The 14,598-nt window shown below is 42.7% G+C and overlaps 1 protein-coding gene across 17 annotated transcripts in view; it reads left to right on the forward strand.

Moving 5' to 3' along the window:
* nlk2 (nemo-like kinase, type 2) overlaps window positions 1-14,598 on the forward strand; it is a 209,689-nt gene that overhangs the window by 39,955 nt on the left and 155,136 nt on the right. For 14 of the 17 annotated variants that reach the window (XR_009796104.1, XR_009796105.1, XM_061827600.1 and 11 more), the window contains one exon: window positions 8,026-8,127. Coding sequence is in view for 15 of the 17 variants with exons in the window: in XM_061827600.1 (XP_061683584.1) it covers window positions 8,026-8,127 (102 nt within the window). In the remaining 2 variants the exon portion in view is untranslated. Of the gene's footprint in view, window positions 1-8,025; window positions 8,128-10,025; window positions 10,407-11,122; window positions 11,239-11,371; window positions 11,848-11,883; window positions 12,303-14,598 lie in introns of those variants that run through there. The other 3 variants (XM_061827609.1, XM_061827612.1, XM_061827610.1) reach the window with 3 other exon arrangements.

Raw genomic sequence — 14,598 nt, forward strand, 5'->3', positions numbered from 1 at the left:
GTGGTTAATCTGGTAAAGCGTTGGCCTCACAGTTCGAGGTCCCGGGTTCAATCCCAGACCTGCCTGTGTGGAGTTTGCATGTTCTCCCTGTGCCTGCGTGGATTTCCTCCGGGCACTCCGTTTCCTCCCACATTCCAAAAACATGCAACATTAATTGGACACTCTAAATTGCCCCTCGGTGTGATTGTAAGTGAGTTTTCAAACTGGATTTAAAAACATTCACACTTGTGGCTGACATCAACTCTGTTGGTAACTGGTTCCATTTGTGCGCAAAATAATAGGGCTCGACTATTTGACCTGAGTCAGTCGATCTCAAGGCCCTACTGGGTTTGTATTCTGAAAGCATTTCTTTAATTTATTCTGGAAAAAAAAATCATCATTAAATCAATAATTATTTATAAAACAGTCACAGAACTTTAAAGTGTATTCTAAAGCTGAATGGCAACCAGTGCAAGGACTTTAAGGTTGGAATTATATATGCCCTGACCGCTTTGATCTGATCAGAACCCAAGCTGCAGCATTCTGAATGAGCTGCAACTGTTTTATTCTTTTTTTTTTTTTTTTTTTTTTTTGGGAGTCCAGTCAGAACAACATTACATAGTCGAGTCTACTTGAGATAAAAGCATGGATGAGCTTTTCCTGGTCTGCTTGACACATACAACCTTCACTCTAGATATCTTCTTCAGATGGTAAAAGGTAGTTTTTGGGATTGATTTGATATGACTGTTGAAAGTCAGGTCAGAATCAACCAGAACACCAAGGTTTCGGACTTGGTCTTTGGTTTTTAAAGATAGAGAGTCCAGGTGTTTATGAACAGCAATTCTATTTTCTTTATTTCCAAAAACAAATGTTTGTTTTTTTTATTACAATGTAAAGAATGTAAAACTATACTTTATGGAATATGAACACACGCATATATGCTGTGTGCTGTCATTGTATTTGCATTTTTGGGTAAATGGTTCCATAATTTCAAGTTGACAAAGAGGAAATGTCTCAACATGTTTTTCTCTTCCTAATCGAAGAAATTGGGTGGGATGATTGTGTTAAAAATGGATTTCATCACATTAAGATTTCAAGACAGTTCTTTGTTGCGACTTCATACAAATTAGATTTATCAGCTAATTGGCCTGAGCGGAATGGCTGGCCCTCATCAGGCTTCAATCCAAAATCTACCTACATCATCGTGGTGGCATTTGGCTATGGAACCAGTGTTCCTCTGTTATTCACCGTGCTTACGTTCCTTACACACCCACGAATAACAGAGAGGCTCTAAAGTTTGTGAGGGTCTGTAGACCCTGCCACACCTAACGAGCTCTATTGCTGACAACATGGGACTCTCTCCTCCTGCTGTAGTCCGTCTTGGCATTTTTAATGCTGCTGTGCTGTAAAGATCTGTTACTTGACCTGAACGCAGTCTCATGGGCACTAAGGAGTGAGTGGACCTGGTTGGTTATCCAAGGTTTCTGATTTGGAAAAACCCTGATGCTTTTCTTCACGCACATAGTTTACATCCAGAACTTGATGTAGTCCAGTAAAGCCCATGTGTATCTGTCCAGGTCCTAGTGTTCAAATGGGTCCTGATCAGTGTGTTCAAGCACTTTTGAAGTTCACTGGTTAGTTGGTCTTGCTAGATTATTACAGTCTTGGTGTTGGGCCTGGATCTACGTCTGGGGGGGTGGGTCTGGGGGTGGGGGTGATGAAGAAATAAGCAACACGGACACGTGTTCTGATTCACCAGTGTGGGGGAGCGGTGTGGTTCTGTATCCCATTTTAATGTTGTTCTACACATGGTCTAAAATTTTTTCACCTCAAGTTGGACATTTAATGGGAAAATCATTATACCACAGCAAACAGAACAGCACAACCAGCAGACAACAAAACAACCAAAACAATGAGCGAAAAAATAATTGACACAATCATGCACTTCCAACGCTATTTGCATAAGTAAAATAAGAAAATAAGTATTTGAACACCCTGCTATAATGTTCTCCCACTTAGAAATCATGGATAGGTCTGAAATTTACATTGTAGGTCCATGTCCACTGTGAGAAAGACAATCTGAGAAGAAAAATCCAGAAATGACAATGTATGATTTTTTTAACGATTTTATTTGTGTGACACAGCTGCAAATAAGTATTTGAACATCTGAGAAAACAAATGTTAACATTTGGTAAAATAGCCTTTGTTTGCAATTACAGAGGTGAAATGTTTCCTGTAGTTGTTCACCAGGTTTGCACACACTGCAGGAGGGATTTTGGCCCACTCCTCCACATAGATCTTCTCTAGATCAAACAGATTTCTGGGCTGTTGCTGTGAAACACGGAGTTTCAGCTCCCTTCAAAGATTTTCTATTGGGTTTAGGTCTGGAGACTGGGTAGGCCATGCCAGAACCTTGATAGGCTTCTTCTGGAGCCATTCCATGGTTTTCCTGGCTGTGTGCTTTGGGTCATTGTCATGTTGAAAGACCGAGCCACGACCCATCTTTAATGCTCTGACTGAGGAAAAGAGGTTGTTCCCCAAAATCTCCCAATACATGGCCGCGCTCATCATCTTATTAATACAGTGCAGTCGTCCTGTCCCAAGTGCAGAAAAACACCCCCAAAGCATGATGCTACAACCCCCATGACGGGACTGCATCAGGGATTAGTGCTGAGCCCCTTCATGTTTGCGTTTGTAATGGATAGGCTGACGGATGAGGTTAGACAGGAATCCCCTTGGACTATGATGTTCGCAGATGATATTGTGATCTGCAGTGAAAGCAGGCGGAGGAAAAATTAGAAAGATGGAGGCACGCACTGGAAAGGAGAGGAATGAAGATTAGCCGAAGTAATACATATTATATGTGCATAAATGTGAGGGGCGGAGGAGGAGGAGTGAAGCTCCAGGGAGAAGCGATAGCAAGGGGGGATGACTCCAAATACTTGGGGTCAACAATACAGAGCAATGGGTGTGTGGTAAGGAAGTGAAGAAACGGGTACAAGCGGGGTGGAACAGTTGGCGGAAGGTGTCTGGTGTTCTATGTGACAGAAGAATCTCCGCTAGGATGAAGGGCAAAATTTATAAAACAGTGGTGGGCATGATGGCCCTGTACGGTTTAGAGACGGTGGCACTGAAGAAAAAACTTGGAGACAAGGTTACAGATAGCAGACTTAGATGGTTTGGACATGTTCAGAGACAAGAGAGTGAGTATATTGGTAGAAGGGTGCTGAGGATGGAGCTGCCAGTCAAAAGAGCAAGAGGAAGACCAAAGAAAAAGGTTGATGGATGTTGTGAGGGAGGACATGAGGACAGTGGGTGTTAGAGAAGAAGATACATGAGATAGGCTTAGATGAAAAAAGATGACACGCTGTGGCGAGCCCTAATAGGACAAGTCGAAAGGAAAAGAAGACAGTTGACATGCACCTACGATGAATATTTCAGACCCCTCCATGATTTAACTGGGAGAAATTGCAATACAGCAGGGTGTTCAAATACTTATTTTCTTCACTGTAAGTGCTGTAATTCCGGTAGGCAAGAGTGTGGCTCCCCCTGATCAGGAAGTGGCATGAGAGTGGCGGGGTTGAGAGTTTTACAACGTTGTACTGATACATACATACAACACCATATTCTATATGAGCCACTGTGCAGCAGACAAGTGTGATGAGCGTTGCTCTTGCAAAATAGAACTTACACAATGGGGGACATCGTCACGTTGAGCAATTACAGCTTGTTCACAGGGTGCCACTGCACGGAGGCACGCAGGAAGACCTCATGCCACAGGATCAAGTTGACACGAGAAATATCTCACTAGACGGAAACAGTCGCCATGGGGCTGAAGCAACACTGATGTCATGTTTCAATGGTGTTTGTCTAAAACTGAACAAAGGGCTTGGATGTGTCCAAAATCCCAAGAGTAGGGTAGGATTGCACTTGAGCTTTTCAAAGTCACTGGTAGCCTCAGGTTTCCATTTAACATGTGATTAGGAAGTCAATGTCCTATCCAGAGCGAGAGAAAGCACATTAGTGTTGATTTGGAATACTTTGGGAAAAACTATCTTGAGACTTTGTGATACAAACTGCAGTTTTGATAAGGATGCTTTGTGGCCTTCTGATGCGAGGTGTTTTAACAAAGCAACCGTATCGGTTTCACACTGTTCTTTCGTGGGAGCACCAATCAACATCTCAGCAACATATTAGAGCAAAACTGTGCCCAGTGTGAGTGTCAAAGGTTCAAGACTATGAGTGAGTTTCTCGCAGAAGAGGGTGGGGCTGCATGTCAGCCTTTGGCACAACCACGTTCAACCACGTACTTTTTCCTTTTCAATTTGAAAGCAAACCAAAATTGAGAATCTTTGAGAACTGGCACAGAGCAAAATGAATTAGAAAGGTTGACAACTGAAAACCATGTTGTGCCAGGTGGAATTTGGCTCAAAATGGTATTAGGGTTTGGCACACAAGCAGCCTGAGCATTTATTTCAGCATGAACAGCTTGCAAATCTCGGACAAAACGCCATTCAGTTGGCTGACCTTGAGATCTGATTTCTTTTCTCCGGAAGTATGTGTTTGTACTGGAAAATTATCACATTGTACAATAATTCCAGCTTTGAGCCAAGTTTCAAACCAAAATTTGAAAAATCAAAGTTTCAAATCAAAGTTTCAATACCGTCAACTGCATCTGCGTCCAATGGGTATTGATGCTGTACAGACCGATAAAACGATTTAAGTCTGAACCAGTGGACAGATTTTAATCAACATCATGCTTACTAGTACCCCACAGTATTGATGGGACTTGCTCCAGCAGAGGAGAAATATCCGTTTGTGTGTGAAACGACTGGGATTGGAACAAGGTTGACTTCAATGTAAGATAAATTGAGCGCAGGGCACTAAATGCCTTTCTGTGTGCATTCACCACTTTAGAAAAACACATTGTCGGATCTGATGTTGGTGCCCTATCAGTCGCGCTGTGACATTGATAAACAAACTGGCCTACATCCTCCCATTTTGCCGCATTGTGTTTTTCCAAAGAAATGTATGGTGCTCACCATACAACATCAAAGACAGACAGCTGCACTGGCCTTAGTGAGACACACGCCGTGAAAGTATTTATCAAAAAAAAGGTCACTGATATTCAAGGAGTCATTTCAGTCTCTTTAAAAAGTCTCCAAAAAGTCGGTCTGATCCATGTTACACGTGTCGTACAATGCAATTTGTGACTGCTCATTACGTCAGAACCATGAGAAATGAACTGAGCCGCAAATCTTGTCAGATAGGTGGTGATTGGACTGCTGATTCCCCAATGATCAATTAATTGTGGGTTGTCGGGACAGAATCTATCAAATGATGATTCCGCCGTTTCCACCGGAAACGTAATTTCAATACTGACGGCATTGGGTGTCAGTACCAATACCAATTTTATCTTGAGATCCCTTCAGTACCAATACCAATTTTATCTTGAGATCCCTTCCCAACAAATTGATTGGACATGTGGATGACACCACAAACCAATGCATAAACAGCACATCAGGCCCAAAACCACGCAATGCACATGAAGCAGGGTATGTAAATATATCTTTTGTGAAACCCAGATTTACACACATTGAGTGACAAGATCATTTAGTTGGAGCAAGAACAATGGGCCTGAGGCCATTATCACAGACTTTGAAGCTCCCGAATCAACAAGGAAAGCAAACCGTCAATGAGTTCATGTAAGCGGCAGTTTTCAAAAGAATGTGAGTATCTGGTGGTTGGGTTGCAATTTCTTTCTCTAAAACATTAATCTTATCTTGACTCTCATGCAATGTATCAGTAGCAGGCATTTCTTCATTGCAGAGAGTGAATGTTGGATGCAGGTGTGTTTGTGTATTACCAGTGAACTGCACCGCTCCGGGGCCGGGCCAGCAGAAGCCAGCTGAACAGGCTGAGAGCAGGAGGGAGTAGTAGCAGCAGCTTCTGTGCAGAGGAGAGGAAATGGAGGGGTTGGAAGTGGTGGAGGGGGCCACTGGTCATCATTGTCACTTGGTTGCTCAGGTTTCTGTTTGAATTGCGGAGGATATCGGGGTATCCAGTCACTGGTGTTGTCCCGACATATTCCACCAAGCAACCTCGGATACAGTGTCACAGGAGAAGATGCAGTCATCAGTTTCTTTGCACTCTTTTTCTTTTTCATTTTTCTGTTATCTACATTCTTTTGACTCTTCTCTTGCTTATTAGCGTCTATCAACCATATTTCCAGACATTCTACATTTTTCTCCATGTCTTATAAATCCTTAATTTCAATTGTTTTGTTCTTTCAACTACTTTTCTCCTCCTCCCATTTCTCTACTCATGCTATAGATTTTTCCACATATTTCCCCCTCGTATGGGTAATGATTGGTGACGTGTACCCTGGTAAATCTTTGTTTTTGCTCTTATCACTGCTTTTGCTCTACCCACTCCCCATTTTCTGAAAGTGCTTTATCACAGTATTCAGATGTCTTTGAAATTGTTGGGGCCTCAAACCCCTAATTGTTGGGTCTTGGGGACATGAACCCCTCAATGTCAGATCTTGAGGGACCACCCCCCTCACTGAATTTAAGTCAGAGAACTCTATCCCTTGCTATCAGGTGTTGCAGCACCGATCTCTTCACTGAATTTAAACCTGGGGAGATGAACCCCACACAGTCAGATATTGCGACCTCTAACCCCTCATTGAACTGTACTTTATGGTACGGACTTGCACCATACCAATGGAATGTGGGGAGAGCAACCAGCCATGCCGCTTAATACGAAGACAAGATTTTTTTCCCACCAAAAATCAAGAAATAAATAATAACATTCTTTATTGTAATTCTTGGGTAAGGGCAAGACTAGTATGGCCATCCTGGATGATCAGTCACTGGTCCTGAGAGCCCCTGGATCGGCGATCAATCCTGTAATCCCAATTCTGACACCAACTGTTTTGGCAAAATCTTTTTGTGACACCATAAGCAGGGAGACAATCTTGACTTTGTGGATTTTTATTACAAAAAGAAAGGAAAGTCTTTGCAAAGAGATTAAAAGGTACATGTCATGCGAGTTGTCACCCCTCACTAAAGATTAGAATAAAAGTAATATATAAGTGGAAGAGACAGACAAAACAAGACAGTTGTCAATGTCCAGCTGTAAACACGTAGAGCCGGAAAGAACAAAATCACATGAGGAACAATCTGACTGGGAGAACTAAAAGCCACAACAGGACAAAACCTGTTAAAGTTGAAGGTAGAACTAATATAATTAATATTCAGTATATATGTATGACATAAATCTGACAACACAAGTGTATTAAAGTTTCTGTATTGTATTGAGAGAACAACTGTGAAAAGGCCCCTTAAAGCAGTTACATTGAAGTAGCTGAAGTTCCAAGAACCTTTTAAAAGTCCAAAACCTGACAGACTGACTAACTGCAGATAATGTAATAATGGCATATCATATAATAAAGTTGCCGTTTTTAAAATGTAATAGGCCGCATCATTTAGTAACTGGCCAATAACATAATAAAAGTCTTCAACTTATAACGCAATAGTTTTTAGGGTTAGTTAGGTGACTAATATCAGGTTACAGGGTTAATTTGTTGAATAGTATCACAATTTTTATTTTGGGAGAAAACTTTGAAAGTGCATATTACAGGTTCAGAAATGATTATATTATTGGCCAATAATTAAGTTATGGGCCTGTTTCTTTTTTAAAGGAATGACATTTTAAAAAGGCAAATTTATTACGTTATGAGCCGTGATAATGTAATGGGGCATATCTGCCCAAAAGGTAATTTGTGCTCTTAAAATGTAAACGTAATTTAATATTACCTTTTTTTTAATGTATTTATTTAACCAGAATAATATTTTATCGGGCAGTTATTATCACACGGGCCCAGTACTTTTTAAAATCTCTAATTTATTACGTGATAGACTTCTCCAAAATCCTGCGTGTAAGAGCAAATGTTTGCAAACTATACAATGATGCTTAGGCCAGCCATAGCTATCACATTATGATTTGGTCTTTGTTTTGATACATTGTCTTGGCTATCAATAGCTGGATTTGATCACTGACTTGTTGGGGACTCCTTCTATGGAGGCGATGAGGACAGCATGTGAAGGAGCTCGTGCACACATTCTCAGAGGACCGAACAAACAGGTAATGAGGTTGCTCTTGGAGTTTATTTTTCTGTCTGACATGCTGAAATGGCACATGCGGCTATGTTTTTCGAATGACCTTTGGACACTTGAGCTTCACCTAAAGTTCCAGGACAATACTTGTTGTTCAAAATTGCAGACTAAATAAAGTGCATTTAAGGGTCATACTTCAGAGTACTACTTTTCCACCCCATTTTCCCAGCATTGTTCTTCTTTTTTAACTAATGTAAATGTATTGAGTGATTTGACACATGGATCACAATGCCTCAAAGCCTCGGGATACACATACAGATGTTGATTATCGAATTTAAGCAATTACTTGAAGACCAACACATTCACATATCTCGACTGAAAAATAAATGTCTCATCCCCCAAACAGAGGTCTGGCTTACATCAAATAATTAGGCCTCTGATGAATTTGTTCAGATGGTGGAACTCAAGCTCAAAAGCAGGTTCATTATGTTTATGTGTATTGATTGGGTTGAAGAATCTAATGGAAAGGGATGAATCTCAGCTTCTGATGAAGATCAACAAAGACCTTGGACGTTCTGCAGCCCTATGCTTCACGGAGAATTGTCTTTGTGGACGTGTTCCCGATGGAGCTCTTACGCAACCCGGCTTTTTTCATTATTGGGTGGACTCCAATGGGGCTAGTGCAGAAATCCAAAGGTGGTGGAATGTTTCTATATCAATGAAAAATGGTGATCGGACCTTACACAACTCAGAAACACTGCAGCCCGCTTTTGGAGTCGTTGTTCTTGAACTGTAAGCCATTTTACTCACCACGTGAATTCGCCCGTCATTCTTTTAGGTGTTTACATTCCGCCCCAAGTGAGCATGAACACAGCACTGCTAACGCTCACCGAACAGGTAAACGAGATTGAGAAAAAACATCCAGAATCACCCCTCATTATCCTAGGAGATTTTAACTTAACCACAAACACCCTAAAAATAAGCACCACGTAAAATGTCCAACAAGGGACAATAGACCAGGAGTGCTCAATGTGTGGATCGAGCAGTTTTGGTCAATCGCGTGATGGCATGCCAAAAAAAAAAGTCAGCCTGACGTTTTTTTTTGGAACATTTCAGCAGCACACGAAACTTTCTCTAACAATGACCTGCTGCTCGGCCACACACTCTCCTGCCTCGTTTACTTTAGACCCCCCCCCCCTCCGGTCTTAAAAGGGTACACTCATAATTACTAATGTTACAGTACTTACGAAGCCCATCAGTGTAGTTTATCATGACAGCATCCTAAAGGCACTGTATCCGTTTTGAACCCCCCGGTCGTAGATTGCGAGATGCTGGGTGCTTTAAAAGTACATCTTTGGGTAAAAAAGTCTGGGCACCCCTGCTCTAGACCACCACTATACTTCAATTAAATGCGTATCTCGCACTACTCCCCACGCTCCCCATGGCTCCTCTGATCACTGCTTAATCTACTTAATGCCTACATACAGGCAAGCACTTAAGTGCGCGTAGCTTTTGCTAAAATCAATTTAAAAGTGGGCCAATGAGGCAAAATTAAAACTTCAAAGCTGCTTTGACTGCACAGACTGGTGTCTTTGAAAATTCACCGAGCAGCCTAGATGAATTCACGAATATTTTTACTGCGTATGTAAATTTCTGTGAGGAGATGTGTGTACCGACAAAAACTTTTTGCACGTTCAATAACAAGCCATGGTTTTCCGCCAGACTTGGGCAACTCCACCAGACAAGAGAGATCGCATGTTGTAGTGGGGATAGGGGCGTCTACAATCACACGAGGAACCAACTGACTAAAGAAATTAACATTGCAAAGAGGGAATATGCTGCTAAACTGGAAAAAAATATTGGCGATAATGACTTCAAATCAGTCTGGGATGGATAACAATCGCTCACTAATTACTATTCTCCAAGCTGCTCCAGCCCAGCGTCTCGACTGTCAACTTCCTGTGTCTCTACAACTTCCTGACGGGCAGGACACAGGAGGTGAGGCTGGTGGACACCACCTCATCCACGCGCACTATCAGCACCAGGGGAATCAAACTTGAGTCCTCTCCACTCTGCTCTTCTTACTCAACACAAGCAACTACACCTCAAGGCACCCTACTATCAAACTCCTGAAGTTCGCAGATAACACCACAGTCATCGGCCTAATCAAAAACAACGATGAGTCTGCGTATCGACAAGAAGTGGCAAGACTGGAGCTTTGCTGTGGCCAAGACAACCTGGCATTGCACACTTTAAAGACTGTTGAAATGATTGAGGACTTCAGGAGGCATCCTTCACTACAAGTTGCCTCTCAGGCTCTCTAACCATCTTGTCTCAAATGTCGAGACCATCAAGTTCTTGGGAATTACAGTCAATATAAATAAATAAAATAATAAATAACTATATGAACATCCTGCTATATTGCAAGTTCTCCCACTAAGAAATCATGGAGGGGTCTGAAATTTTCATCGCAGGTGCATGTCCACTGTGAGAGAGATAATCTAAAAAGAAATATCCAGAAATCACAAATCAAAAAATCACAATGTATGATTTTTTTTAAATGATTTATTTGTGTAATACAGCTACAAATAAGTATTTGAACACCTGAGAAAACCAGTATTAATATTTGGTACAGTAGCCTTTGTTTGCAATTACAGAGGTCAAACGTTTCCTGTAGTTGTTCACCAGGTTTGCACCCACTGCAGGAAGGATTTTGGCCCACTCCTCCACACAAATCTTCTCTAGATCAGACAGGTTTCTGGGCTGTCGCTGAGAAACACGGAGTGTTTCAGCTCCCTCCAAATATTTTCTGTTGGGTTTAGGTCTGGAGACTCGCTAGGCCATGACAGAACCTTGATATGCTTTTTACGCAGCCACTCTTTGGTTTTCCTGGGTGTGTCCTTCAGGTCATTGTCATGTTGAAAGACCCAGCCACGACCCATCTTCAATGTCTGACTGAGGGAAAGAGGTTCTTCCCCTAAATCTCACAATAAATGGCTGTGTTCCTCCTCTCCTTAATACAGTGCATTCGTCACGTGCAGGAAAAACACCCCCAAAGCATGATGCTACCACCCCCATGCTTCACAGTTGGGGTGGTGTTCTTGGGATGGAACTCATCATTTATCTTCCTCCAAACATGGTGAGTGGAATTATGACCAAAAAGTTCAATTTTAGTCTCATCTGACCACAGAACTTTCTCCCATGACCCCTCTGTATCGTCCAAATGGTCATTGGCAAACGTTTAGACGGGCCTTGACATGTGCTGGTTTCAGCAGGGGAACCTTCCGTGCCATGCATGACTTCAAACCATGACGTCTTTGTGTATTACCAACAGTCACCTTGGAAACGGTCGTCCCAGCTCTTTTCAGGTCATTGACCAAGTCCTGTCGTGTAGTCCTGCGCTTTTTTTCAGATGATCTCTCTCACAGTGGACATGCAGCTATGATGAAAATTTCAGACCCCTCCATGATTTCTAAGTGGGAGAACTTGCCATATAACAGGGTGTTCAAATACTCATTTTCTTCCCTGTATATAGCACACTAGCTTAAAACATATGGTAGCATGGTGTTCTTTGGGATGCAGGGGAAAGATGCTGCTCCGGGCAACTTGTGGACCTTGTGGGATGAGCCGGACTTTTCCTAATTACCCTCCTGTTACCATGACCTTAAGGAAGTGTTTTCCAAATACAAGGCCAAGTCGCTTCCTCCACATAGACCATATGTCTGCACAATAAACTTGCTGCCCAGCTCCTCACCCCCTCGTGGGAGACTTTATTCTCTTTCAGGTCTGGAACATCAAGCCATGAGGGAATATGTGAAGGAGTCACTGGATGCAAGACTCATCAGCCCCTTGTCGTCACCGGCCGGGACGGACTTCTTCTTCGTGGAGAAAAAGGATGAAACCCTGTGGCCCTGCATCAACTATCAAGGATAAACAGCATTACCTTAAAAATTTGGTACCCTCTCCCCCTCTTGGCCTCAGCCTTTGAAATCCGAAAGGGGGCCAAAGCTTTTACTAAACTGGACTTCAGAAGTGCATACCACCTGGTGCGGATAAGAGAAGGGGACGAGTGGAAAACCGGATTCAACATGCCCACTGGACATTACGAGTATCTGATCATGCCCTTTGGACACCCCTGCAGTGTTTCAGAACTTTGTCAACGATGTGTTACGTGAAATGATCAACATATGTCTTTGTGTATCTAGACGACATTCTGATATTCTCTCAGGATAAAAAAATCTAACTAAGAATTTGAAATCCGATGTGCTGTCATGAGTACATGATCGCGAGAAAACTAACTCCGACCCTGCGCTTATCCTCCCTGAAGCATGTTTCATCTCGCTTTTCACCTGGGAAATAGAAACATGAGTTAAAGATGCACTAAAGGACACTTGCAGTTCTGAAGAGTGTCCTGATGTATGTCATTCCCCCATTGAGGGGTAGAGTAATTGACTAGGCCCACACCAACTGCACTGTTTGCCACCCGGGTATGGCCAAAACATAATCAGTAATCGAACAACGTTTTTGGTAGCTGAATATAAATACACTACGGAGTATGTTGACGCGTGCCGAGTTTGTGCTGTGAACAACGGTACAAACGGCAACGTCCTGCAGGAGAATTATGCCCTCTATTTGTGCTATGTCGGCTGTGGTCCCATATCTCTCGACTTTGTGAATGGGCAACTGGCGTCGCAGGATCACATAACTGTTCTCACGGTGGTAGACCGTTTTTCCAAAAGGGTTCACTTCATTGCGGTGCCTAAATTCCCCTCCACAAAACAAATGGCCGAGCTAATGATGGAAAACCTATTCAGGTTGCATGGTCTTCCCACCGACGAGGTTTCCGACAGGGGACCCCAGTTTATATCTCGGTTCTGGAAGGTTTTTTTTTTTCCCCTAATAGGGGCTACCATGAGCCTTTACTTGGGCCATCACCCGGAAACCAATGGCCAGACCGAGTGTATTAATCAAGACCTGGAGGCAGGACTCAGGTGTCTTGCTTCTTGTGACCCACGTTCATGGAGTCAACAGCTGATCTGCGTGGAATACTCCCACAATTCACTTCCCTCGGCATCCACAGGGTTGTCTCCTTTTCACATTGTACACGGTTATCCACCCTCTCTTTTTCCATCCATAGACTCAAACTCCGTGCCATTCGCGTTGGCCGTTGTAAACCGCTGCAAGAGAACCTGGGAGCGAGCCCGACAGATGCTGCTATGCAAGGGACACTCCGAAAAGGCTGCAACGGATCGTAGGAAGGCGCTGGCACCAGTTTACAGGGTGGGTCAGCACGTCTGGCTGTCAACGAAAGGTCTTCTGCTTCGAGTGGAGTCGTGCAAACTCGCTCCCAGGTTCGCCGGTCCGTTCCCGATTACAAAGATTATCAATCCAGTCACCATGCGATTGAGGTTTACGAAATTGATGCGAGTCCTTTCATGTCAGCCTGCTTAAGCCCGCTTGGCTGGTCCCGCCTGACTATTTACATGCAAAATGCGTTACTATTAATGAAAAATTCAACGAACAAAACGACTTACGGAACGGACTAATTTCCCAAGTAGAGGTAACATTGTATTAGTAATATATACTGGAGACTATCGCACGATTCGTCACTTTAAACTGCTACCTTTACACAATTGTCATTGCACTGGACTATAACGGTGAACCCCGAACGTGTTAAGAGGACTCTGTATAATCTTGACAAAAGAGGAAAACCAAATGCTGGAGACAAATTCCTTGTGTGTTGTTACATACATGGCCATTAAAACTGATTCTGATTCCACCCCAAGTGAAAAATCAACAATAGACAAGCTTCGCCAGACGAAAATTTGATTTTACAATGTCTGAGATATTCTGGCAGTTTTAACAGATTTGCGATGGTCAAATATTGCCAAAATGACATAATCAATGGGCGATGAAGTCTTAACCCAAAACGACTAAGTGTTGTAATGAAATTAAATGCAATGCAGCCCTTTGGGCACACAAGCCAGTGCAATCTATAAGATAGTCCCAAGCCCGGATGAAAGCGCAGGGTTGACTCAGGAAAGGCATCCAGTTTAAAACTTTGCCAAACGAGGATGAGTGTTCATCGAAAGCAGGAGTATCAAACTCCATTTTACCTGGTGGCCACTGGAAGCAGCACCTGGCTGATGCTGGGCTGCGGCACCGTTAACCTGCAGGGCATCTGTGGAAATTCAGCTACTGTAGGTCAAACATGAAGAAGCTGATTCTTCGGCAGAAAGAGAAGAGGAAAGCACAGAGCCTACAACTCAATGTAGAGACTTTCAATGTGTGGACTATGACCGGAAAAGATCAGGATTTAGTTGACATGGGGATTAGAATGAAGGATGATACAGTGCCTTGTGAAACTTTTCAACATTTCGCCACATTTCAGGCTTCAAACATAAACATATAAAATTAAAATTTTTTTTTGTCAAGAATCAACAAGTGGGAAACAATTGTAAAGTGGAACGAAATTTATTGCATATGTCAGGTTTAAAGG

The sequence above is a fragment of the Syngnathoides biaculeatus genome, chromosome 8, assembly GCF_019802595.1.
Source record: "Syngnathoides biaculeatus isolate LvHL_M chromosome 8, ASM1980259v1, whole genome shotgun sequence".
NCBI classification, from domain to species: Eukaryota; Metazoa; Chordata; class Actinopteri; order Syngnathiformes; family Syngnathidae; genus Syngnathoides; species Syngnathoides biaculeatus.